The following is a 27,129-nucleotide window of genomic DNA, read 5'->3' on the forward strand; positions in this document are numbered from 1 at the left end:
TGTTTTTTAACCTTCGCAGACTGCTCAATATTTTGTACTCCCCTGGCCCAACTCCTCAGCGTCCAGAGGTTGTTATCTCTCTGGACGCTGAGAAAGCCTTCGATCGTATCGAATGGGACTTTCTCTTTGCAGTACTCGGAAAATTTGGTCTCGGAGACAACTTCACAACTTGGATCAGGCTGCTATATCTCTCCCCTCTTGCTTCCGTGACAACCAACTCCCTCAGATCTTCCTATTTCCCATTGCATCGAGGTACAAGGCAGGGCTGCCCCCTCTCTCCGTTGCTCTTTGTTTTAGCCATCGAACCGCTAGCCATTGCCTTACGTTCTCTCAAAGACTGTGAGGGAATTCATAGAGGAGAGGTAGAAAACAAATTATCGCTATATGCAGACGATCTTCTGTTATATGTCACTAATCCTTATAGATCGATCCCAAACATTATGTCCATTCTGAGAGACTACAGTGAGGTATCTGGCTACAAGCTTAATTTTTCCAAAAGTGAACTCTTCCCAGTTAATGAGTCTTCCCAGGGTCTTTCTTATTCACATTTGCCATTTAAAGTGTCAACAAAATCTTTTAAATATTTGGGTGTAGTAGTGACGAGAGGTTTTTCCAATCTTTTTAATGAAAACTTCAAGCCGCTACTTGAACGTACTTCCCGTGAACTTGAGAGATGGTCCCGTCTCCCCATTTCATTATCCGGCCGAATCAACGCTGTCAAGATGAACGTCCTTCCCAAGTTTTTATTCTTATTTAGAACTATTCCAATATTTATTCAAAAATCTTTCTTTACATCTGTGGATAAAATGATTTCTAGCTTTATTTGGAACAAAAAACACCCTAGAATTAGGAAAGCCTTTTTACAACACCCAAAGCATGATGGGGGAATGGGACTGCCTCACTTCCAGTCATATTACTGGTCATGTAACCTACATGCTATGTCTTTCTGGGTTCAATATGATAAACAGAGTGAAGTCCCAGTTTGGGTACAAATGGAATGTAACTCATGTCATTCAACTTCCTTGTCTGCTCTTTTGTTTTCCCCGATGCCTCTGTCATTACAATATGTCAAAAACAACCCTGTTGTAACACACTCACTGAAGGTGTGGTCTGGTGTTAGAAAACGCTACGGCTGGCAAAATGGTTCATTACTCACCCCTGTTTACCCGAACCACCTGTTCTCCCCATCTATTGTTGATGACTCTTTTGGCATTTGGAAAAGAAATGGTATTTATAACATGAAAACCCTTTTTATAGACGGAATATTTCCTACATTTGAACAACTGAGAACTAAATTTAACCTGACACAATCCAATTTTTTTAGATTCCTTCAGATCCGTAATTTCATTAAAAACAAGATCCCCTCCTTCCCCTATTTGCCTAAAGAGTCACCTATGGAATCTGTCCTCTCCTTTGATCCTTCAAAGAGGGGTGCAGTAGCTTTTATCTATAAGTGCATGGCTAGTCTACAGAACCTTTCCCTGGAGACTCTGAGATCTACATGGGAGACAGACATAGGGGAGGCTATATCACCAGAACAGTGGGGATCAGCCCTGGATGGGGTGCACTCCAGCTCAATATGTGCCCGGCATGGAGTAATTCAATTTAAGGTAATACATCGCCTTCACTTCTCAAAAGTAAAACTTTCTAAAATATTTCCAGATGTAGACCCTACCTGTAACCGCTGTAAGCGTTCACCTGCCTCCCTAGCACACTCATTCTGGCAGTGTTCTAGCTTGTCCACTTACTGGAACTCCATCTTCAAAACTTTATCAGATGTTTTTCAATTGACAATCAGGCCAGACCCTTTAATTGCCATCTTTGGGGTGGCGGGGGTTAATAACAAAAATCTAGTCAGTACAAAACTTCGAATAACAAAATTTGTTACTCTATTGGCAAGAAGGTTGATTCTTCTTCAGTGGAAGTCACCCCACCCCCCGACCTGGACTCGATGGATGCAGGATGTGCTGCACCATCTCAGCCTTGAGAAACTGAGATTTACAGTGAATGGCTCCTTGGCCATGTTTTCAAAAGTCTGGCAGCCACTGATAGACTATATCAAAGACAAGCTCCTCACTCCCCCATCTCATATGCACAACAGTTAACTCCTGCTTCTAACCCTGGAATCTTCTCTGCAGTCATTATCATTTATTTATTTATTTTACTTAATTTCTTTTTTAATCCCACCTCAAGTAAACATCTGATGTTTCTGTAACTGCCTGTTCCTGTAATCTGTTTTTTGTTTTTTTTCTCTGTTATGTTTTTTCTATGTCTGTTTGTATAACAAAAACCAATAAAAATATGTTGTAAAAAAAAAAAAAAAAAAAAAGAATAAACCACAGTGTGTATTTATGGTGATGATGAAGCATAAGCACGTTACCCAGTGTAACCAAACACTTGGTAACTCACCGATGTGTTTAAATGAACAGAGGAATCAGAGTCACTTAAGGCTTTGGTAGACCCTTGTTAGTAGGAGACCTTCAGTGAAAATGTAACATTTTACCCAGAAGCTCTGATTTGCTGCTCTCACCCATTAGATGTTTGTTTTAGTTGCATTTTTCTCACTTTGCATTTCCATCTCCATCACAGTTCAGGGCTCCTGACTAACTTTTTTATGCTAGGAGCACAGTAACCCCTAACTTAAAATTTTAGGAGCGTAAGCAGAAGATTTAGGGGTGCACACCGTAAATTGACTTTCACATTTCTCACATTATTCACCTTGTCATTCATGATCCTCACACACACTGGCCTGACACCTGTAATGACAGATTCCAGATTCTTTGGGTTGGCCCTTTCACGTTTCACCACTGTAATAAGAAAAATAGCAAATTTACTGGTTACGCAAGTAGATGAAAAATGTACTCGCACAGTCTCAAATTTTAGGGGCAAAATGCCCCCCATTTAAGGGCAGCCTGGAGCCCTGCAGTTTAGAGTAAAACAGAAGTGAATGGTCTGTGAATATAGCCGTTTTTTCTCCTCTCATAAAACCATTCTAATTAAAGGCAAGGTCCAACAGGATCCAGGCTGTGACGCTGACAGTTAGGCCCACTTAAAGTTTGGGTCAGTGGTAAAAGGACGGCAGTAATATAGACTTTTTCTAGTCTCAATGACCACTTGAGGTGCTTTACACTACTACCGGTACTCACATTCAACCATTCTCACACACATTCATTTCACTTGGTGCAGTTGTAGGTTGTGTCCTGCTCTTACAGTCTGCCCCTCAGTTTGAACCCCTCTGTTCCCTGTTACGTGATGTGACAGGTGCCACAACATAGTTATGATAAAATAACAAAATAATTACAACAGTAAAACTGTGTATAATTTATTTTTTTCTTTATTTTTTTTTGCAACTTTTGCATGTTTCCATTATTAGTTTTAAGGTTTTAAATTTCAAATTGCATAGAAGGCGAGTTAATGGTATGGAAGCCAATAGCAGCAAATACTTTCATACATTTTATTTCCTTTGTTATAGATAGATAACAGGATAATTTTCTGGAGATCTCGGGTGTCTCGTTAACAACATAACTGACCAGCTTTAAGGCCCTGGGCATCACCATGGTTACTGGATTATGACATACTGCCACCTACTGCGTGACAAAAATCTCGGGCACATCTCTAATTAATAATGTCGTTTTATGGTGGAAAACTGAGACAATAAAATGTATGAACATGTGGCCACGCCACACAGGCCTTCTGTATAATGGAAACATGCCTTATTTTTCAGTTCATACTGTATTACAGTATGTATCTGTTTTATACTCATTTATATTGAATTACGCTATAAAACAGCACACATGTGTAACTTTGATCATTAGGAAATATGTCATCTTTAAAGCCGTCTTGACCTCTGAACTCAGCTCCACTTGTGCTGATAATGTAAATTCAAAATGATTTTAACACAAATGCAGGTTTGAAGCATCCTGACGACACCTGTCCTCTCTCCTCAGGTACGGGGTGAAGGCGCCTGTGTACCTGAAGAACAGGGAGGGTCAGGTGCTTGCTGCTGTGCAGGACGGAAGCTGCGAGTGGCAGAGTGGCTCGGTGCGGCGCCACGCCGACCGCATCACCACCTCCTCCGGCTGCGGCACCACCACCTTCAGACTGTTTGACCACATCACTGTGAGTCACAGTACGGATCATTACTTAGTCACAGATCTGTCTGTTTACCGTTGACTGATGTTAGGTGAAGCTGTGTCTTTGTCCTCTGATTTTATGATTTATGAGATAAAGTTTATGCTCACTTTTGTTTATTATATTGCTGTCTTTTAATATATTTTATTGACACATTTTTTTATCATTATCGTTTATTTCATGTAATTATTTATTATTGAATTATGTTATTATTAAGCTTTTTATTTATTTACCTATTTGGTAACACTTTACTTGATGTCTATCTCTATAACGCATTATAACCATACTTATAATGAGTTATAATGCAGTTATAGCACTGTATAACTATAGTTATAAACACTCATAAATTATCACAATGCTTTATAACAATAAGCATTACACACTATAAAGCATTTTATCATGACTTATAAGGTCAGGTATTATAATAGTTTACAATTGTTAGTAACTCACTGACACTCACTCACTCACTCACTGAATATGTTATAATTGGCTTATAAATGTGTATAACTATCATTATAAACACTCATTAATTATCATAAGGCTTTATAACAATAAGCATAAGACATCATAGAGCATTTTATAATGGGTTATAAGGTCTTAGTATTATAATAGAGTTATAATGCTCTATGATGTGTTATGCTTATTGTTATAAAGTCTTATGTGATTTTTGAGTGTTTATAATGATAGTTATACACGTTTATAAGCCAATTATAATTCATTATAACTATATTTATAATGCATTATAAATGTGGGCATTGTCAGCCAGTTACTAACAATTATAACGTATTATAATACCTGACCTTATAAGTAAAGATAAAATGCTTTATAGTGTGTTATGATTATTGTTATAAAGCATTATGATCATTTATGAGTGTTCATAACTATATTATCATGTTATACAGCGCTATAACTGCATTATAACTCATTATAAGTATGGTTATAATGCGTTATAGAGATAGGCGTCAAGTAAAGTGTTTTTAATTTATTTATTATTAATAACTTATATTTGAGCTATTCACTTGTTATTGCTGTTGTTGTGTATTAGTCCGTAAAACTGATATGGGAATTTTCCCATATTATTAAAGTTTAATCGATGGATTAATTGATCAGGGTCCAGTGTAAAGAGGCTGGTGCTCACATCTACTTCCTCTTCCCTCTGCAGGTCCGTGTCACCGTCCAGTCCTTCAACTGCCACGCAGACCGCTTGAACCTGGACATGGTCAACAACAGGCCGTACCACAGCGCCGAGCCACAGAAGCCGCCGTCCCAGGGCCGCTGCCAGCTGGTGCAGGAGGTGGTGCGTCAGGCCGAGGAGGCGCAGGAGAAGGCGGCACGGCGACCCAAACTCTCCAAAGAGGAGAGAGAGTTCAGCCAGAGCAAGACTCCAAATCTGTACTCGCTGCTGGAGCAGGTCAGAGAGGAGGCTCTGATGGACCTGAACATGATTCCTCAGGTCTGTGCCTCGACGGCCTAGATCAGCTGCTGACGGGTTTCTGAACATCATGGACGCCACAGAAGAAACCTTTTTTTAATGGAGATTTGTAGTTATTTATTATCTGATCACTTTCTATCCATAAAAAAGATGGAAACCAGAGACGTTGGTTATAATGAATAGACATGAATTGTAGTGGAAGTTAAAGTAACTATTCAATAGTTTGTGTTATGAGGAGTTGATGATGATGGGACATTAAACTGATTTCAGCACTGTTTAATAAAGCTGGTGACATTTGAGGAGTCTGACAAAGCCACAGAATGAGGAACTGATTTGTGTCATGACTGATGCTGGAGGTCTGAGGTTGAAAGCAGCTTCGATTTCAGGGTTAAAACATCAATAACATGAACAAAGAAAAAGCTTCATTTATTGTTTGCTTTATTACTGAGTCATGTGTCAGTCTCAGGCCTGGATTGCACAATTTAATTAAAAAGATCATAAAAACCTCTCAAAAAAGTTCTGTTTCACTAAAGCCTTCAACTCAAGTTTAAACTGTGATGTCTGGTCAACTCTATACCTCCATGCGAGCAGGTTTTTAAGATGAAGCGACCAGGATACAGTTCCTCAAAAATAACTCAGACTCAACCCACTGTGTCTTATGATATGGATGAATTTTTGACTAGACACCAGTTCACAGAGGAAACCGTCAAACATGGCAGTGACACAGACACAGCTGTACACTGATAATCCAACATCACCACCACCACTGTTTAAATGATGTTTTTCTTCTTCTACTGTAATTAGCTGGCAGCAATATGAGGTTTTGTTTCAGAAAAACTGCCATAAACAGTTAGTTAGTGTCGCCTCCACTGTTCATTTTGAATTGTTGAATTTTGAAAATGGAGTTTGTCTTAATTTTAACCCTGGTTTTACTCAACTCTGATTAGAGCTGATTAGAAACTAAATTAAAGACCCACTCCCGTGAAAATCGTGTTTTCTGAGCTTTTCACATGTTCCTGTGGCATTTTTCTTGTGTTAGAGCACTTATCAGCAGAGAAGGAAGTGCAAAATTGCATTTCAGAGTTTTTCTGCCTTCAAACTGCTGTGAACCAATGGCAGACGCGAACTGGCAGTTTCAGGAAGACTGGAGTTGAGGGTGTCACAGCTCCAGGGGAGGGCACTAGTGCTACAAGCTCCCGCCCCGCTCTGCATCTGGCTCAGAGGTGAAAGCCTTCACAGCTCGGTGTAGCTGTCTAGGTATAATAGGTATAGCTCACCTGGTAGAGCAGCTTGCACCATGAGCAAGGACTATGTTCCAGTCTGGGATCGAATCCCAGTGTGGAGTTTTACGCTAAACGCGCTGAATCTGTAATTGTACAATGTCCAGCTGTCAGCAAGCGGGGGGGTGGGGTGCGAGGAGGTGGCTGGGCGGGTGCAGAGCAGCGCAGTCTCCGCCCACCCCCCAGAGGTACATTGCTAATGTGCATGGCTAATGAGCTGGTTTTAAAATGGCCGAAAAGGGTCGCGGGAGTGGGACTTTAAAGCTTGTTGGTGCAAAGCCAGGCTCAGTGTAGTGGTCTGTGGTCGGCATACAGTGTGTCTGTGGGTGATTCCAGACAGACACAGTTGGTGCTCTCTGGTGAACCAGCCCGCATTCACACACCAGTTTTAAGTGTGACCAAAGTGGGAGTATGTTACTCTGTATTACTCAATTTCTTTAGCTTTTTTGCTGTCTCACAAATCCTTCTTCAGTTTTTTTAAGTTTATTAATTATTTTGTCTGGCATTGGAGTGAACCCAGCCCCAGCCATCTCTTCCCAGAGTTCAAAGATATTAATTACTTTACATCATTAAGCCCTAAAGGGAAATTCATACAATTTGTTCTGCTTTCTTGGGAAATTTGTAGATTCCCAAATCTCCACCAAACATTTAGTTCCTTCAGTAGACCATTGCAGATTATTTTCTCCAGGTTGTCAGTCGCTGCCTTCTCCTCCTCCTTCCTGCCTGTCTTCACAGCCTGATGATGTCACCATTCGCAGGGATGTCACCATTCACAGGGAAGAACCAACTAATTTTTGGTTCTCTTGGAAACCAACTTTTCAGGTTTGAACCTGTTATTTTTTTGGCTTTTTGGGCACCGGTCAGTTCAAAATTGGGTTCGGGAACCGGCATGGAGCCCCGCCGGTGTGAAACCCCTCTGTGTGAAATCAGTGAGGAGACATTAAGCACCCGAGGTAATTTGAAAACATTTATTTGCATTACAGATAACTGGTGATTCATCAGTGATAAAACCACACTGCTGCAGAGTTCAAAAGTCCAAAACGAAGACAGTTTTAACATGTTACTCCACAGAGTTTTCTTTCAGCACGTTATCAAATGAACTCTAGAAATCACAAACTTTAACGATGCGAAACCTGGAAACATCAATTGATGACTTCTAATCAATAATATGAATGAACTGTTACTAGTTCCAATCTGTGACTTTGTTCTGTTTTGGAAACTGAAAATCTTTGGGTGTGGACTTGTGGAGCTTGGTTATAAAATGATTGCAACATTTTAGGAAAACGTGAAGGTTTTTTTTTTTTTACAGTTTCCAATGTGTTTAGAAAAAAATAGTTGATGAAATAAAATAATCAATCAGTGTGCAGACTTATCTATAATTTCACAAGCTGATTTCAACACCTTACACAGGTTATGTGGAATCAATGTGTTATAGATTTCAGTTCAAACACTGAACTGGTGTGAACAACAAAGCAGCAGATGTGAAAATGGGATGTTTACATGTGAACAGTTCTCAAAGATGAAGCTCAATGACACGGCTTCATCCCCACAGGTGACACTCCTGACCAACCGAGTGTGTGCTGCACCTGTGCACTATTCTCCATCCTCACACCCATCACTGGCTTGGTGCGTGGGTTCAGTCTGTGTCTCCTGCTCAGGCTGACTGGACTCAGCTGGAGGTTCAGGGTCTTTGTTTGGAGGCTGCTCTGCTCCTTCAGTTCTGCTGCTGCTGCTGTCGACCGGCTCCAGGTCCAAACCCTTCGCCTCCTCCGCCTCCACGCTCTGATGGTCGGAGCCACTCAGGACGGAGGTGGGTTCTTCTCCTGCTGTGGGTGCGTCAACAGTCTGAGAGTCTGGGAGATCTAGACAGGAGGACAAAATTCGTAAAATTAGAGCTGCAAGATATGTATTAGGAAAATGATTATGCAATTATGGGGGCACATAGTCTGATAGTATTTCATATGCAATATCAAGAAAATAATCAGACTTTTAATTGACCATAATTACCAGTAATGATTTTTTTTTTTGAGTTTATTTCGATCAGCAAAAAAATTATAAAAAAACAGTTACACATCCCTCTAAAAGCAGGGCTGCATGGCTGATGGAAAGGGTCAGGGCTGAAGCTACAAGCTTATAGATGCCCTAACCTTTACACCATACATACAATATATGTATATACAGTACCTTTACATAAACAAACAAGCATACATGCGATCTACACCCATATACACACACCTACATGTACATACTCAGCAAATACCAAGCAAAAAAATAGACATTTAACATTTGTCAAATCATTCCTACCTACATTTAAATCATTCCCCACCTTCAAGACTGTATCTTTCCAAAATGAACATTTTTAACTTATTTTTAAATTGCACCAGATTTTTACTTTTTTTGATCTCATCAGTTAACTTGTTCCACAGCTTCACCCCACAGACAGATACACACATGCTTTTCAGAGTAGTGTGAACAATTGGTTGTTTAAAATTCCATCTCCCTCTTAGATCGTATCCCCCTTCTCTATCACTAACGTTTTTTTGTATATGGCCTGGTAGTAATTTATGATGTGCTTTATACAGAATTTGTGCGGTTCTGAATTCTACTAGATCCCAAAATTTCAGTGTCTGAGATTTTATGAACATTGCATTGGTGTGATCATAATGAGGATATGATGATTACAGGCTACAGATAGGTGTCTCTCACCTGTGGTCTGCTGCTGCTGCTGCTGGCGGGCGAGCCTCCTCTCCATGGCTCTCTGTCTGTTCATCTCCATGCGTCTACGCTGCTCCTCTGTCAGGGAGGGAGGAGCTGGGGAGGGGGGAGGTGGGGCAGCCGGAGCAGGGGTGGAGTGGATCGGCCCCTCTAGGTCATCAGGGAAGATGCTTCTACCGAACGGAACAGGATCAGGTTCTCTGAATACCGGCGACCCGGGCTCTGCTTCTGCTGCTGCTGCTGCTGCTGCTGCATCATCACCTGCCGAGCAAAGATTTACACGGAGACTGTGGATATACAGTGTCCATCTGAGCCAGGTTCACGTTCATAGAAGTACTATTCTTGTGTGATGGCAAAACAAATGACATCTGGACAAGGTCTCATCACTCTGACAAATGTTGATCACTCTCTCCCAGGACATTTTCAATGAGGGTATAAATGTCGCTAAGTAACGTCACACACTAAGCATATTAGTAATGTTGTTGTCGTATTCACACTCACTGAACCTGTTCTCATTCACAAATTTTCAGGTGACATACATTTTACCAGCAGTTTGAAAGCTGTTCATTTCAACCCCTGACTGCACAGCGTCTACATGTCATGTTTAAATCACTTACGCACACAAAACATACGCCTGTAGTGTTTTTAATCTTTTACCAGCTTTACCTATGAAGTCCTCGTCTGTCAGTGGCATGTCCAGTCGTATCCGTTTGAGACAAGTCTGCACACACACAAACAAATAAAAAAATAAATACTTGTGCTCTCTGTGCAGAAATTGTGTACATATTGTGCCACTGTATGCATCTTCATCCCACCTGCACTTCCTTCTTGTTGCCAAGTTTCTCCACTTTGTCAACGAAGTCCTCAAACTGCAGTTTGGGATACAACCTGTGGGCCCAGTTCTCCATCTTGTGCATGAGCAGCCGCAGGTCTGAAGCCTGATGGGACAAACACACACACATCATTAGCAGCCTGTACTAGGAAGCAGGATTTGTGACTTCCGTTACAACTTTGGGGTTTTGGTCGTATTATATAGTGGTTCAAACTGACTCATTATTGCTACAGGATCTTGACTGATGATCCACAAACTGATCAATATTTATCATCATTATGAATCAGATTTAAAAGTGTTACACATTCCAAACATTAACTGGTTTTACTTCTCAAGTTAACTTAAGCGTTTATCTTCCGAAACACAGTTGGTCATCATCAGATACAAGAGCCAAATATTCGGAAACACACTGATAATGTATTACCTGTCTGACTCCATATATCAAAGAATGCATTATTTTCTTTATCTGAGATCATAATGTTTACATTTCACCTTGTTGATAGACTGAAATCATACCCAGGATTACTGGCAGGTTAAACTTGCTACATATCACAGGCCTCTGGGTGCACTGCCTTTAGCTTTGCTCACAGTTCTGACCTCATGTCCTTTGCCCTTAAAATGGACATCGTCAAACAAAGTTCGCAGAGCTGGTAGTCCTCTGTCCGAGATGAGCCTGAAAAAAATTTAACAAAAGTTGGCAAACAGTTTCCTCATTACACATCAACCAGACCAAGAACAACATTAGCATTCATTCAGTGCTATGTTTCTGATTAATGTTATTGATTCTCACTTGTTTTAACTCCGGGGGGAAATATCTGGCTCTCAAGCTGTTTAATGCTTCACTATGTTTACCAGCTGGCTGCTGACATTGTCTGACCAATCCAATCAATCAATCAGTATATATATTCTGCATTTTAAATATATCTAATGTGACAGCACTGATGTGTGAGGCACCTCTGAGAATCCAACTTGGGTTGTGGCCTCCTCACTCCTTTCCTTTTAGCAGCAGGGACCTCAGCTAGCTTGGATACGTCGCCTTCTTCCTCCCCTGCAGCGACAACATGACAACAGAGTCAGAGGTTAACATCACTTTGTTGACAGTTACTCTACAGAAGAGCTTCAGGAAGGCAGATTAGAAACTGGTTTTGCTTAAAGTCATCCATTCGCTCTGTAGATGTTACAGCTGTAGTCTCGTCCCTCCAATAAACGTTCATAAAACTGCCATTCTTTTCAATATTGCACACTAGTTTACAGTGAACTTTGTTAAAATGTTGAATATTTTCCTATTCTCACCAAATGGATCTCCCTCGTCTGGTCCCCCCTGGCCCGGAGAGTGAGGTGGTGGGAGAGGAGGGAACGCTTCATCCTCGACCTCGTCCATGCCGCCATAGTCAGACTGGCTATTTTCCCCCGGGCCACGCATCATGTGTAACTGCTAGAGGAAAAGTAAAAGCAGTATCAGTACCAAGGTCAGACCTGTTTACACAGACAACACATGCTTTCTTTGTTCTTTGTTCTTCATCTCATTGTGAAATGAGATAGCCGTTAGTCCCACAGTGGAAGAATTAGCAGTATTATAGCAGGAGAGACCGGTACAATCGAAGAAAACTGCAAAACGACATACCAAAAATTCAGAAAATATAAAAATATCAGTAGTAATATGTACTATTTAATATTTGTATACAAAAAACTAGATGGTACTAGACGATAACTTTACCATGGTTCACCACTTTCACCCAGTACACATCCATGGCGAGATATATACAGTTGTGGACAGCAGGAGAAAATCATTGATTTCATTTCACAATCATTTAGTTTTGAGATGCAAAAATTGGTATTAAACATGTCTAAATGGTACATAAAAGCAGGATTTATTAATAAGCTGCTTGTCAGGGAGCTGCAATCAGTGTTGCACACAGTGTCCTATATAGCCTACCGACTATGGTTGTGTCATGTCAACATAACTTATCAAATTTAGTGGTAGGCTACCTAATGAAAATGTTTTCACATTTAGCCTAATACTTCATTCACCTCAAAAATCATACTGCTCTCCCACTATACAAGCTACTTTTAGAAGTATATAGTATCGGTATTAGTATCGGGATACTGGCCCTTTATTTACTTGGTGGCTCTAGTTTTTTTTTTTTTTTGGAGCAGCAGATATCGGTCACAGCAGCAGGAAGGCGGCAAACTCAAGCACCGCGCTGCCTCAACAATACAACCTGTACGAACTCCTATTCCTCCCGTTTCACCGGTATGGACCGACACCGTGTGTGACAGGCATTCACGTCTTTATCTGAACGTCGAGGAGGCAAACACAACTTTCTTATGTTAGTTATGTTTTATCTGTTTGAAGCTGTTAGAGAGTGAGCGCTGCGCTGTTAGTGCCGAGCTAACTACGAGCCGGGCCAAGTCAGCAAAGCTAGCTGCTGTCAGCGACACGGTGAAACACATCTCACTGTACAAGTCTACTGCGTTGCGATAGGATGTACAACACAGGTTGGTTATTGACATGAAATAGCAGTAAACTGTCTTACCAGATACGAGCTGTCCAGTCAGTAGAGGAAGCGGTGCAAAACGTGCAAAACCAGCAATATCTACTTCCGGTGGAGGCTGGGCCTCACTTTTCAAAGTAAAGTCCAGTAGGAATTAGCTCAATCTATGAGACAGTGCATAGTAGCCTACTGGATGCGAATGAAGCTTGTGAGATAATAACATAGCCTATTTAACTGGAGATATGAGGTTAACATAACAGCAATCTATAAGCCGTTGATTGAAGGAAACACCAGTCAGTGTAGCAATGTCAGAGGAGCAGGAAAATATCGATCAGTGCATCATTCATCTCTTTAATCAAGGCCTGACAGACTGAAACAGCTATGCCTAAAGACGAAATACACCTTCGCGTGCATCATCTTAGAAGAGATTAGGGAGGCTTGAACAGAACTGAAAAGGTGCAGCACACAGCTACAGTAGCTCTACAGAGGCCAATTTAAAGGCAGTCACATAGCCTATAATGCACATGTTACATATTGACATTTAGTTTTGAAATGTGTCAACTTTTAGGCCAAAAAATAAATTAAAACCTTGAGATTTGTCTGTATTTCTATCAATATTATGTCCTTAAAAATGTGAAGAGCTTTGAACGTGCATAGAAAACATTTCAAATGTCTCACATTTCACATTTCTGAGGCTCTTAATTTGAAGGGTAAAATGCTGCTGTGGAAACACAGTTTCTGTGAATTTTGTCTGACTTACTGCAGCTTCATCTAAGGACTCTTCATCCTACTAATGTTGTCTTCAATTGAAGTTTTTTATAATCCACAGAGAGGACGACACTTTAATCTCCATCATTCTTGTTTCTTTATTTTACAGCTTGGTGACAATAAACCAACCTCTCTCCGCAGTCAGGATGAGTAGCCTATAAAACTTAGCTACATCAAAAACCACACAAGACCAGTTTGTTATAAAATAAAAATAATTATAATAATCATATATCAAGCTTAATTGATTCTTCCTGGATCACGACACATTCTTGCTTTTTTGACTTCATTATAACAACCTGGAAAAAAAAAAACTGTTTACTCCAAACAGAACAGCAGGACAGTTAAATCAACAAAATTCTCACAACAGGATGAAGTTGTACAGCAGTGGAGTCACTCAGATTCGTGTGTGTGTGTGTGTGTGTGTGTGTGTGTGTGTGTGTGTGTGTGTCTCAGAGGCGTCCACGCAGCAGGAACATGAGGAAGACTGCACTGAGGAGGATGCACAGAGTGCAGACTGTGGGGACCACAATCTCTGTGACCATCTCCATGTGGCCAATCAGCGGATCTGAAACATGAATACAAATGTACGGTAAGTAAATGAGTGTTATTACCTCTATTTACGTTAAATCATAAGATAATGGCTCCCATGAAAACGGGGCTGGACCACCAACTGGGCAAAGTGGGTAACTACCCAGGACCCCCGACCCTCACAGGGCCTAAGAGCCCCAATTTAAAGGTGATAGTTCACCCAAAATTCAAATTTCACTCATTATCTACTCCCCCTCATGTGGACTAGGGCTGGGAGAATTGACCCTTCGCCAACTCCTCCCACAAACGGCTATTGTCCAATCCTACGTTAGCATCCGTAACTATAGGCCTGGCAAGCTTTCCGCAGTGAGTCATTACGTTTGCTTTTGTGGACACATTTTGAGACTAGGACGAAAAACATTTGTTTGTAGAGAAGGATGTTGTTGTTGTTGCTGCTACTACGGCGGTGGCGGCGGCGGCAGCAGCAATATAGAGATATTCAGATATGAGCGGACTTTTTTTTCGACTTGAGCAAGTGTAAATATGGGGATAACCATATGTTCACCTCCGAAATGACAGCTGTACTTTTACGGCTTTTACCTGGGCTTTTAGGGGAGGGATCCTCCAGGCAGGGACTGCTTTCACTGACTGATACAGCGGTGGGAGAAAAAAAACAGCAGCCACAGCTGTATGTGGTTCACAATCGCCCAAAAACTTGCAGTTTGACAACGTTTCATGACCAGTGAGATGACCTAAGTCTTCGTGGGTTGATAGACGGTAAAGTTACCGGTCCTTACTGCTGCTCTGTACATTGTCCAGTCGTGTCGTTGAACAGATGTTTTATCCTCCTGCGTGAGTCACGTCACTGAAAACTCTGAATGATCTTTGTGACTTCTTCTCTCTATTATCTCAGAACAGTTTATCCAGAAATTTTCTGATATTTCCTTTGAAATCGATACCAAATATTGCCAGGAGCATGGCTGGGAGTGAAAGCTTGCCCGGCGTAGCAACAGTAACCAAGGGGGCGGGGCTTACGCAAAGGGTCAATTCCTCTTGACTGATGATCCACAGAGTCCTCCGTGGCTTCTCTGAGTTACAGCGGGGCTCCTTGCAGCACTGCATGTCCATATGACGGTTGAGAACGGAGCTCACTTTTCTTTGTCCAAAAAGACACACCAAAAAACATCCAAATACCTCCATAGTGCTCGTCTGTAATGTCCCTCTTGTATTGAAGCCCCAACATGAGAAATTGTTCCGAAAAAAATAAATAAGTCTATATTTTAAGCTTGTTTGTAGCGGAAGCTCCCAGCAGTGCTCTTCCTGGTCTGTCCAAATCTCGCGCGATTTGCATTGACACCCAGTTCACGGCTCCGCAAATCGCGCGAGATTCCGGCAGAATAACACTGGGAGCTTCAGCTACAAACAAGCTTAAAACCTATACTTATTTAAAGCAGAAGTAAGTGATATATTTGTGTTAATATAAGTCTTAAATAGTTATATCTTCCGACAGCAATCACTTACATAGAGTGTTTGGACCGAAACACGGGTCTGTCAGTCACTCTGCTCTGCTCTAAGCCGAGGAGAAAACAGTTTTTATCCAATGAGGAGAGAGAACGGCATGCAGGGCTGTGTGTGCAGCCAAGGGATGCGCGTGAATGTGGTGACGTAGGGACGAGGACTGTTATGGTGCGTTCAAGGCAACTCGTAACTCGTGTTTTTCCGACCTGTGAACTCGTACCAGTTCAATCTGGTACGAGTTCACGGGTCGGAAGTTACGAGTGGCCGTTATAGTGACTTTCACAGGTAAAACAGATCGGAAAAACACGAGTGGGTTGCCTGGAACGCCACAAAATCGTAAGTTGTGACTTGAAGCTGTAATTTACGGTTTCAAAAGCCTGCCTGGAACGCAGCATTAGCGAAAACGACCGGATCGCTTACTTCTGCTTTAATTTTTTGGGAACAATTTCTCATGTTGGGGCTTCAATACAAGAGGAACACTACAGACGAGCACTATGGAGGTATTTGGATGTTTTTTGGTGTGTCTTTTTGGACGAGGAAAAGTGAGCTCCATTCGCAACCGTCATATGGACATGCAGTGCTGCACGTAGCCCCGCTGTAACTCAGAGAAGGCACGGAGGACTCTGAAACTTCTCCCAGCCCTTAGTCGACATGAGGGTGAGTAGATAATGAGTGAAATTTTAATTTTGGGTGAATTATCCCTTTAACCCCCTGTTATGTGGGTCTACATCATTTGATTGATTGCAAATTTGTTAGGAAATTGCACCACTGAAATACAGTACAAAGTCATCCTACATTGTGACCCAAGTCTGTAAGAGGGTCCCTGTGTGAAAAACAACAATCAATTTCCACTATCTGACAAATATTTTTTTAATAATCGGATCAAGTTTTCTAACATAATAAAATGGGAAAACAAACAACTAGAATTCACACATTTAAGGCTAGTTCATTTTGTATTTTTTTCTTTTGAAAGGACTCACATGATTAAACTGACAAACTCGTCGCCATTTAATCTTCTGTCAATCAAATATTCAGGTAATCTGGAATAAATTGGTTGGTTTCCTGGAGCCTGGTGAAATTGCCGTGTATGATAGGAAGGAAACTTAACCAGGAAATTAATGGAGCCATGTATGGGCCATAAAAATATATAGAAAGAGGTGTGTTATTGTGTTATTTCCTTTTATCCCTAAAACTTCTCAGAGTAAGTAAGCTTTTGAATAATCAATTCATTTAGGGCTACATTTCTTTTTGTGTCAGATTTTATCCTCCATAATTAAGATGATGGGAGGAAGACATTTTTTCAGCCTCCGAACTTTGAGAACCTTTGGATTTTTTTTTTTAATAATGCAAAGTAAAAAATATTTTTTATTTGTCAGCTAATCCATGAAAAGACCAAAACCAATAATCAGTGTTTTCTGCTTTATGAATCAGAGGAATAACATAGACGACAGACAGTGATATTTCATAGTCACATATTTTCACTACCGTACCCAGGATGTCATAAAGTCTGCTCCACAAATACTCACTCTATTACTAATTCTGGTTTAATCCACCAGTGAAATGTATTTCTTTGAGTATTGTTTGCTGAACTGAAACTCTTTTTTTGATGATTTACTGCAGCAGGCGGCACAGTGTTGCAGTGGTTAGCACTGTCGCCTCTCTGTCAGGTTCTCTGTGGCTGCTCCAGCTTCCTCCCACAGCCCAGATGTTAATTAGGCTCTAAATTGCCTGCAGGTGTGATGTAGTTTGTCTCTGTATGTCGGTCCTGTGATACAAGGATGGCGACCTGTGAACCCTGCCCTCACCAGTATTGAGCATTAACGCGCTCATTGAATATGCCCATAGTAACTGCACTCCAAACTGAATGAATCAATTTACATAAATATGAATGTGAACGACGTTCACATGAGCAACAATGAACGCCCCTGATGTTTTACACCAGGTTGATGGCATGCAGCATGATGATAGAGACGGCCCTGCATCAGTAGTAGGCAGTGGTGGACAGTAACGGAGTAAATTTACTTGAGTACTGTACCAGGGGATTTGTACTTTACTTGAGTATTAGATTTCTTTGGTACTTATTACTCTTTCTTGAATACATTTCCAAGACAAATATTTTTACTTTTACTCGAGTTGATTTCTTGGAAGGCTGAAAAGTACTTGTTACTTTCAGGTCTGCTCTTTTTTTTCTTTTTTTTTCTAAAATACTATTGGACAAAACGTGAAAATGACAATTGCTGTCCTCTTATGATTCCATTCATTTTATTTGTTTTTATAGGTGTTTCTGCAGGCTTTATATAACATTGTGGTTCTAAAAGCAGCACATCAGTGCAGGTGGTTTCAAAGAGTTAATGCTCAGAAACAAGAGTTAAAAGGTCCTTAAATTAATTTAGAAAAAATTATAGTAATTCATTGATGTGAAAAATAAGAAATGTACTCTTACACTTACTTTTACTTAAAGTAAATTTAAAAGCATGTACTTTTGGATAAGTACGTTTAAAAGCAAGTACTTTTTTACTCTTACTCGAGTAACATGTCGACTGAGCTACTTTTACTTGTAACTAACTTGTAAATTTTGACCAGTAGTACTCTTACTCAAGTACTGGGATCGAGTACTCTGTCCATCTCTGGTAGTAGGCTACATTGCTGCAGTACAGACACATCTTCTCCTGCTGAAGTCTGTTTATTTTGGTGTTTGAGGCAATGCCGCCTTGTATTTCCATATATACAGTATGCCTTAACTACACCTGTTCACTTTCAGCAGAATAAATAATAGAAATATAAAATACATATCTCAACATTCTTTTTGACTGTTTAATGTAAGTCATGTCTGTGATTCTTGGTACAATAATTCATTTAGTTCAGGAGTGGCAGGTGGGCTGATGGAAGAAAAATAATGGCTGTTTATGTGAAATAACAGAACAAATGAACATGAACTACTTATTTTTTAACTTATCTATGAGCTTTGTCATGAACAAAATGTTTTTTTTTTTTTAAATGGACTAAGAATGCAAACTTCTTAGTTTTCATTTGTATGAACTGAACTTGGAAGTGGATCTTTTAAAGAGTGAATTGGAACAACTCTAATCATCACCCTAGTCCTAGGTCAGCTGGTATTGGCTCCAGCCCCCACACACGACGCTGCATACGTAAGCTGTTTAACCAATGGACGGATGCTCATCTGCAGCAGGAACCAATGATGTAAGGGGTTGAGGAGGGAAGCACTGATAGGCAGACTCAAATACAAATGTTGGTTTTGGTCTTTTCATGCAGCAAGAAAAAAAATGGAAGCCTCATCATTTACTGTAGAGAAGTTGAGTGAAGGTGAAAACTCTGTTGGGAGAATCACGTTAATCTCACAGGGCAACGTCTCAGCTCTTGTACCTAAACTTCATCATGCACTGGCCAAGCCTTTTGCATTCCTGCATGTTCCTGATTTCCCTGGGACTGTCTTCTAGCTGGAGGGGCAAAACAAAGAAAAAGCCTGTTAGAGAGCAGAATAACAAGCTTGAGACAGAATTTTCCTTTGTTTGGCCCCCGCCTAGCTTCTCGCAGCCTGCACACACTTTACAATGCTTGACAGTACTGACCTGCTGCCAGGAGCTGGTTACTGGAGGAGCAGGTCTCCACGGCTTTCCTCTTCCAACTCTCCACCTGCAAACACGCCACAACAATTTCCAGTCAAACATCATAGTACGTGTTTCGACCAGAAACTAAAAGGCCTGTCTGGCTCATTGTTATCTGTGTTTCCCCCATGACCTAAAGGCCAGAGAAAAATGAAATATAGTTGTGTGTTTGTACAGGAGCTCACAGGCAGAGCTGTTGTTAAACTGCCCAACAAATTCAATCAGCTTTAGCTTCTCAGACCAATGGACAGCAACAAATATATTTCAAATTGCATCAAATTTCAATTGAATTTCATATTCCAGAAGGATTTTTGTCAGATATTAAAACTATATAAACACAGAGCCAACTGTAAATTAACAAATGGCTTCATACATAACACCTTTTGTGCCAGGATGGCAGCGCACACGTCAAAAAGGCCCAAACAAATTTTCCAAACACAAGTCATTCGGATCAGCTGATGACATATCTGGAGTCTTTGTCTGGCTTTCACCAATTAACAAGGTTTAACTTTAAACAAGATTACATCCTGGGTTAAGTTGAAATTCTACTGGACCAAACTAGTTTAAAATTATGAAAGATTAAATTTATAAACCTCAGATTAGTTTATACTTTAAACCAAATTCAAATGTAATTCTGATGCACCAAAATGTTTAACTTTAAACCTCTAGCTGAGGTTTAACCTTTACAATTGCTGTGGTTTTATGATGATGATGATGAATTGTGTCCAGATGTGTGGAGTGTGCTGTTGTTGTTGTAGTTGTTGCTGTCTACCTCTCTCTGGTTGGGGAAACCATTAGAGCTGATGATGCGTTTATAGAACTGGACCGAGGCCTTCGGGTAGCGTGGTTTGTTCTTGTTCCTAAAGTCCACGTAGAAGAGGCCAAACCTCTCTGAGTATCCTTCATCCCACTCAAAGTTGTCGAGCAGAGACCAGGCCGTGTACCCCTTCACGTTTACACCGTCCTTAATTGCTGCAAAACGAATCAGGGAAGAAACGACATGAACCAGATGGTCAAATCTGATCTCTGTGATGCTGTATGTGTGTTAGGGTGAGTTGTTTTTTCACCTTTGAGCATTTCGTTGATGTAGTCTTTGAAGTACTTCATTCTCCAGTCGTCACAGAGATCGGTGCAGAGCATTTTCTCTGAAACGCCATTTTCTGTCACGTAGATCATGGGATTTCCGTACTGAGTCTGTTGGAAAGATGACATTCGTATTTCATTCAGGTTAGCTTGATCATTTTAACATTTCAGTTTGAGAACAATTTAAATAAGTATTTCTGGACAACACCACTGTGGCTTCTGCGGCATCTGCCTGCTTCTCATGTTTATACAAAACTACGCTGCGTATTAATCATGTAGTTTTAGGAACTTGGGACAAATCTACAGCTTAATACTTCATACTCCAGAGTGGTTTCAGTTCTCTGATCTAAAATCAAGAACTTGCATTCATCTCTGCGTTAATTGGCTAGAGGTTCTGTGCAACAGCTGACTTCACTTATTCAGCCTCTTTGGAGATACATTGTACAATTTTAGAAATCTTGTTGTTTGATTCCATCTCACATTGTTTAAGTAAACTGTTTGCGGTGGGAAGCCAAAGTTCAAAATTGATGTGCTCATACTCTTTGGTCCGTTTGTCAGCCATGACCTGTGGGCCGTCCTAGCTGTGGACAAGATTTGTTTCAGAGTCCTGTTGCTGTCTTGATGAAGGTCAAATTCAGGCTCAAAAATCAGGACGACATTGTATTCACTTTACTCTTGATACAAAAACTTCAGTTTCCCAACAGAAATTGGAAGAGTTTCATCTGATAGTTTATAAATCTTACAAAGCAAACAAATGTCATACCTTGACGAAGTTTAACAAGCGTCGGAAGCCCCAGGGTACAGAGTAGAGCCATTCGGAGCCGGGATCGGGCCACTGTGGGTCAACCAGCTCAGCGAGGTCGCGGTCCGTGAAGTAGCTGTCTCCGAGGCCTGATGGGAAATTCTTCTGGGTGACATAGCGAGTCGTGAAGTGGCCAAGGCCCAGGAAGTCGCAGGTTCCTTTAATGTAGCTCTTCTCCTGAGGCGAGAAGACGGGCAGCCGTGAAGCTCCCAGGCCCTGCTGGCCACTCTTCCTGCCTGAGGGTCAAAGGTCAAAACATTTTGTGGTGATCAGCAAATGTGCATAGAAAAGTCCAGAACACATTCCCCGAACAAATACCTAAATGGTTGTACACATGTGACTGTGACTTACCGATGTAGTCCTTCATAACCTGGGGATAGTCTCCATTGAAAATGGGCGTTGCAAACCAGCCCATGTAGAACTGGATGTATCTCTCTGCAGCTTCGATGTCCCTCTGGTTGGTGATGTCCACAGGTTCACCCCAGTCAGCTGTTAGCGAGATCCCGACCAGGCCTGGGCACACGACACGTACAGCAGGATTATGGTCTGACATGGCGGACATTTGTTTATCTCCGACTTGCAATACAAAAAAAGAACTGAAACCTTTCTCTTTTTTCTACCTTTTTGTTTGCTTCGCCACTGCATGTCGTAGGTGTGCCAGACTTTAGCATGTGCCTGTTACAAAGACCGAGAGGAAGAAAGAAGAGTTAGTTGGATTTGTTTGTTTAGCTCAGGTTAGCTTAATTCTGTTTAGTTCACATTTAGTTTACTTCAGTTGAGTGTACTTCCAAAAAGGCATCATTTGTCTTTTTACTTTTACTTTACTTTTTTGTCTTTTACTTGTTATCATAACGTCAGTCTGCAGTAGAAGAAGAGGTGGGGCCTGTTGTTGGTTGTTTGGTGACAGAATAAAACACAAACCTTTCGGTGTCAAGTCTTACTTTGATGATGTGGTGAGCAGCTTTATAAGCTCCTGTTCCCCTCAGCTTCAACCCGGGCGCATGTTCCCCTGTTTCGTATCCCTCCACGGCAATTGACTGGAAATACAACACAACGCTGTTTGATCCACAAAGCACATGAACACTACAGACCTGTGAATACATCCTTTCTCTTCACCCCCCCCCCCTCCCCCACTCACCCATGGGTTGTTGAAGGTGATCCAGTACTTCACTCTGTTCCCAAATCTCTCAAAGCACAAGTTGGCAAAGTCATTGAAGTAGTTCACCATGCTGATGTTCTGCCAGCCGCCATATTTCTCCTGTAGCACCTGCACAGGTGGAGGGTAAAACCACATCAGTGTCCACGCTGTAGCCTCCAATCAGCAGACAGAAAGAGTAAAGATACAGCGATTTCAGCTCTCACCTGAGGTAAATCCCAGTGATACAGAGTCACAACAGGGGTGATCTTGTTCTCCAACAGCATATTGATCAGGTCATCATAATATTTGAGTCCTTTCTCATTGATGTGTTCACCTGACAAAGAAGATTATTTTAGTTTATTTATTGTGCCAAGAGCCAAGAAAGGCTATGCTTGCCAATTTTGAGAATTTGTTTCTGCCACGCAAATGTGTGAGTTTTTTCTTGTAAATTTGAGAGCCTTTTCTTGCATAAATTTGTCAGGTTTTTTTTCTCGTAAATTTTTGAGTGTGTTTCTTGCTAATTTGTTAGTTTTTCCGCTGGTATATTTTTGATTTTTTTCTTTTCAATTTGTGACTTTAAACATGAAGATTTTCAGTTTTTGTATGAGATCTTAGCTTACTTTTCAGTCCACTTGGTAAAATCCTTGGCCAGGAGATGGAGAAACGATAATGATTCAGCTTCATGTCCTTCATCAAAGTGATGTCGTCCTTCACAAGAAACAGCAAGAAATATTATTCAAATCACTGAAGAGCAGGGTGTAAAATTATCTTCTTAGGTAAGGTGTGAAATTTTACAGGCGTAAACATGTTTTTACCAGCCACTGAATTGATCACAACAAGGTCATTAAAAACAGTGTTTCCCCAGTTGCTTTATAGTTAGGTGGCCACCTTAACAACACACACACACCTTCCCAAACAACATAAAAATTTGGTTTAGGTTATGAAATGATAGGAATATGTATGACAATCGCCATGTTATCAAAAGCATTGCATTCGAACCAGCAGAAAGCTTAAACTGAACGCAACACAAAGAACTGATGTGAACAATTTTAGCATGACAGATTTTTCAGTCATAACCCTCACCTCCTGCAATGTGTTGCCACGTAGTTAAAGCAGATATCATCGGCACGGCCGTTTCGGCTAATGCTGTGTTCAAGGCAGGCTTTTGAAACCGTAAGTTACAGCTTCAAGTCAAAACTACGACTTGGTAGCGTTCCAGGTAACCCGTAGCTCGTGTTTTTACCGTCCTGTTGTCTGTGAAAGTTCCCTATAACGGCCACTCGTAACTTCCGACCCGTGAACTCGTACCAGATCGAACTGGTATGACTTCACAGGAAGGAAAAACACAAAGTACGAGTTTCCTTGAACGCACCATGAGTTAGCAGCCCCCGCCCTTGTCAGGCATCAATTGGTCCTCGTGCTACGTCACCACATTCACGCGCATCCCTTGGCTGCACACACAGCCCTTCATGCCGTTCTCTCCCCTCATTGGATAACACTTGTATCCCACAAGGAAAATTTTCTCCTCGGGTTACAGCAGAGCAGAGTGACGGAGAGACTCGTGTTTAGGCTGAAATACTTCATGTAAGTGATTGCTGACGGAAAATAGGACTATTTAGAACTTATATTAACAAAAACATTCCACTGATATCTGCTTTAACCTAAACATGTTACTACAAATTTAGTGGCCAGCCAGGGACAACTTTAAAATTCAAAATATAATCAGTAGATGCTGTAGCTGTAAACTATGTCAGTTTTCTTTGGCATTTATAATGAAAGTTGTATGGTAAAGGTCATATAGTCCAGCAGCCTGCCAATGGCAAGTGACCTAATTATTATTTTACTCGCCAGAACATTCACATGCAGTTGGTGTGCGGTAGGTGTTAGTTCTAAACCTTGCTGAAGAGAAAAAGATGTTTTTTTGTTAGCCTACCTACCTCACGGGCTAGTTTAATACTGAGGAAGAAGCTTTTTGTCTTAGATGAAAAGTTAGATGAGAAAATCACCACGTCTCTCAGAGCTGGAGCCAGGATGTTATTAGCTTAGCTTAGCTTATAGCATCTCACATCTAAACCTCTGATTAACGTTTTTTTCAATACTTTTGAAAACATCATCATCAGTTTGACACTTTTGCTGCTGTTAGTCATAAAGCAACCAGAGACAGAAACCTGCTTTGCTTTGACCCTCTCCATGTTAAAAAAGTTGAAGGATAAATGAACCCCCGTTGAGTTCATTGCTTCCTTTTAGTGTCGTTGACAACTATGCTATTTGCAGTATGTTTCTGTATTTGGTTGTTGTGACTACTTTCAGCAAATGTGAGCTCTCAGGGCCACGGTACTACACAGACATGAGAGTGTGAATCAGTCTAATTCATGGCAAGAAACCAAAAACTTAAATTCCAGTGCAGATGCCAAAAAAATGTGTCCAGATCCTGGAAGGATTTAGAGGCAGGATGAGAAATAAGTGTCCGAGTGTCACCTTGAATTTGTAGTATCCCTCACACGAGAAGTCTCCAGTGTCATTTGAGAATATTTTCCCTTTCTTGTGAGCAAATGCATCCCAGATGCTCATCCCTTTGCCATCTATGTTCCAGGCTCCTTCAGTCTGATAGGCAGAGCTGCCAGCTCCCCACGAGAAGCCTGAAACGCAGAGTTAATGATCAGACAAATACGCTCACTGAAAGGTAGCTTTTCTGGAGCTTTCCATCATATTGCAATATAATCTACAGTTTGTGAACTGTAACAGTATGTCTTGTTTTGTCTGCAAAATCAATTCTCTCAAGTATAATTTCAATAAAAACACTAAATTTGAAGAGATTATTAATTAATATTAGTACAATTATCCATGCAGCAAGATCATTTTACATCATTTTAAGTGTTCAAAGGTTTGAAAAAGGTAGAAAGTCCTTAGTCTGAAAGCATTTATCTTGAAACAGGAAACATTTTCCACATAGAAATGGGCCCAGGATAAAAATGTATGTAATTTATGAAAATTATTGTCTCTTTTTTTCCTGTTTAAGAAACATGTGGAGTCATAGCCATTGAATAGAATTAATAGAAATTTGTACGAATTGGTACTCTATGTAATGTGGCTTGATTTAATAGAATATTACTTGATTTTCCTGACTAATTTAGAAATTAAAAACACATTCATGATCAATTTGAGAATATATCCTGCATTCAAAGATAAATAACTTTGAAAACAACATAATTAATTTCATATTTCCAGATCTAAGGTTTTAAATCTTGACAAGCACAGGATCATGTGTAGTGTACCGGTTGGGAAAGTGCCATAGTAGAAGGATGTTCTCTCATTCTTGGTCCAGTCAAAGTCCTCACTGGCTGAAATGCACAGCACCAGTGCAAGCACATGGCATGTCCTCAGGATGCAGCGCTGCAGCATCATGGTCTTTGGTAGAGAGCTCGCTGTCTTCAGTTACACCTGCAGAGAGAAAGTTTGGTCAGACTAGTTTCACATCACAGGATCGCGGCGAATCCAACGCCTGCTGCAAGGCCGCGTCTCCCATCAGTGCACCCCGAGCTCACTCAGCTGAGGACAGACCCCTGACTGTAGAGACATGTTGGAGTGAAGGACTCAGGAACTCACGCTCAGGTGTCAGGTGTCCACAGGTTTTCAGTAAAACCATCCTAAACTCAAACCTCAGGCTCATTCGTTAGAACCAGCCAGCCATCGTCAGACCTCGTGGATATAAAGGAAGAATTTAGTTTCATTTCAGCCAGCTGTAAGACACACTGACACAAAACGCTATCAGAGACAGAAAGTACGCCAGCTTGTCCAGCACAGTCAGGATGAGAGACATCTCAAGCTGCTGAATCCTGTCAGTGCTGCAAAATAAAACCAAGATTTTTTTCAAAATAAAAAGCGGGATAGAAATAGTAAGAGTTGCCTGTGAGTCCTCCTGTGCTGCTTCTCTCCCTACACCTGTCCCTTTGCTCAGCCTCTGTCTCAGCCCCCGGCCACCTCACTCAGAACCACATATAGATGTCTGACCTGCTGCATTTGTCTCTGCTGGAAACTGCTCCAAAGTGCAAGAAACGTCCCCACGCTTCTGGATGTGGTCAGTGTTCGTCGCCGTCACCCACTGGTCCGCTGCCAAACTTACAGAAACAAAACCGGGTGAAGCATCCAGGACATTTTCTGCTATTCATCAGCCCACATGCAGCAACAACACCCCCACCCCACCCCAACCCACACCACACACCACACACACACACACACACACACACACACACACACACACACTGAATACCTCTCCATTTGAAGTCAGTGGAGTGTGAGCATGAATTTGCTGGGGCAAACAGATCTTTTGGAAAAAGGAGACACAGTAAGCAAAGTTAATGTTAATGAGTCTGATCCATGAGCATGAGCCTACGCTCATATGATGGCCCTGCACTGTAAAACACAGCAGACACCAGTGAAGGTGCACGTGTGTGTGGTAGAATTTACAACATGAACTGATAGATCTATACAGTAGTGGGTTATAGCTGTGAAGCACAACATTATGTACACGTGAAGTGCCACAATATGCACAATAAACACACATTCAAATGCAAAGTTCTATCTATCTATCAATCAAGCTAAATAACATAATAATTATTATTATTTTCTTTAACTAAATATTGCACAAGATCTTAACTTGAATTGTAGTTTTAATAAAAGCACAACGTTTCGGACCTAATGAAGGTCCAAGGGACCAAAATGTTGTGCTTTCATTAAAACTACAATGGACTTTGATCTAATTGTTTGACCGTGCCGGTCTT

The 27,129-nt window shown here is 41.0% G+C and overlaps 3 protein-coding genes across 6 annotated transcripts in view; 1 reads left to right on the forward strand and 2 right to left on the reverse strand.

The window, feature by feature from the left end:
- Window positions 1-5,884, forward strand: part of dis3l (DIS3 like exosome 3'-5' exoribonuclease) — a 28,020-nt gene extending 22,136 nt beyond the window's left edge. The window contains exons 17-18 of the mRNA XM_085769866.1: window positions 3,948-4,119; window positions 5,294-5,884. Coding sequence (XP_085625992.1) covers window positions 3,948-4,119; window positions 5,294-5,605 — 484 coding nt within the window. The 3' untranslated portion in view covers window positions 5,606-5,884. The remainder of the gene's footprint in view (window positions 1-3,947; window positions 4,120-5,293) is intronic.
- A 1,914-nt stretch (window positions 5,885-7,798) lies between these two features.
- On the reverse strand, window positions 7,799-12,957 carry tipin (timeless interacting protein). Its single transcript, XM_085773138.1, has 8 exons — window positions 12,928-12,957; window positions 11,684-11,825; window positions 11,345-11,438; window positions 10,988-11,063; window positions 10,374-10,496; window positions 10,216-10,279; window positions 9,550-9,804; window positions 7,799-8,705 (listed from the first exon to the last, which is right to left on the reverse strand). Exons 2-8 carry the CDS (start codon window positions 11,814-11,816, stop codon window positions 8,437-8,439), a joined length of 1,014 nt encoding a protein of 337 aa, XP_085629264.1. The 5' UTR covers window positions 11,817-11,825; window positions 12,928-12,957; the 3' UTR covers window positions 7,799-8,436.
- A 724-nt stretch (window positions 12,958-13,681) lies between these two features.
- Window positions 13,682-26,563, reverse strand: LOC146990160 (lactase-like protein). 4 transcript variants are annotated; one of them, XM_085769907.1, is made up of 15 exons: window positions 26,360-26,563; window positions 25,624-25,789; window positions 24,827-24,987; window positions 22,969-23,056; window positions 22,573-22,682; window positions 22,349-22,477; window positions 22,152-22,247; window positions 21,831-21,885; window positions 21,562-21,723; window positions 21,172-21,446; window positions 20,393-20,519; window positions 20,098-20,297; window positions 19,290-19,353; window positions 19,084-19,157; window positions 13,683-14,218 (listed from the first exon to the last, which is right to left on the reverse strand). In XM_085769907.1, the coding sequence occupies exons 2-14, from the start codon at window positions 25,751-25,753 to the stop codon at window positions 19,084-19,086; spliced, it is 1,671 nt and encodes a 556-aa protein (XP_085626033.1). In that variant the 5' UTR covers window positions 25,754-25,789; window positions 26,360-26,563; the 3' UTR covers window positions 13,683-14,218. The 4 variants fall into 4 exon arrangements, with proteins under 4 accessions (XP_085626009.1, XP_085626033.1, XP_085626026.1 ...); XM_085769900.1 differs by lacking the exon at window positions 26,360-26,563 and adding an exon at window positions 25,955-26,352; XM_085769883.1 differs by lacking the exons at window positions 19,084-19,157; window positions 26,360-26,563 and adding an exon at window positions 25,955-26,317 and having other exon boundaries at window positions 13,682-14,218.
- Window positions 26,564-27,129: the final 566 nt, after the last annotated feature.

Source organism: Trachurus japonicus, chromosome 3 (assembly GCF_045865225.1).
Source record: "Trachurus japonicus isolate A0001 chromosome 3, Traja_1.0".
NCBI classification, from domain to species: domain Eukaryota; kingdom Metazoa; phylum Chordata; class Actinopteri; order Carangiformes; family Carangidae; genus Trachurus; species Trachurus japonicus.

Bases quoted from the DNA above. Each gene is read 5' to 3' on its own strand.
- tipin (XM_085773138.1), bottom strand. From the start codon at position 11,816: ATGATGCGTGGCCCGGGGGAAAATAGCCAGTCTGACTATGGCGGCATG. The intron at 11,439-11,683 runs GTGAGAATAGGA...TTGTCGCTGCAG, and splicing joins AGACGAGGGAGATCCATTTG to GGGAGGAAGAAGGCGACGTA. The intron at 10,497-10,987 runs GTCAGAACTGTG...TTGTCCCATCAG, and splicing joins TTAAGGGCAAAGGACATGAG to GCTTCAGACCTGCGGCTGCT.
- LOC146990160 (XM_085769883.1), bottom strand. From the start codon at position 25,753: ATGATGCTGCAGCGCTGCATCCTGAGGACATGCCATGTGCTTGCACTG. The intron at 23,057-24,826 runs GTGACACTCGGA...TTTCTTGTGAAG, and splicing joins AGGGATACTACAAATTCAAG to GACGACATCACTTTGATGAA. The intron at 19,354-20,097 runs GTAGACAGCAAC...GCGTGTTTGCAG, and splicing joins GTTTCCCCAACCAGAGAGAG to GTGGAGAGTTGGAAGAGGAA.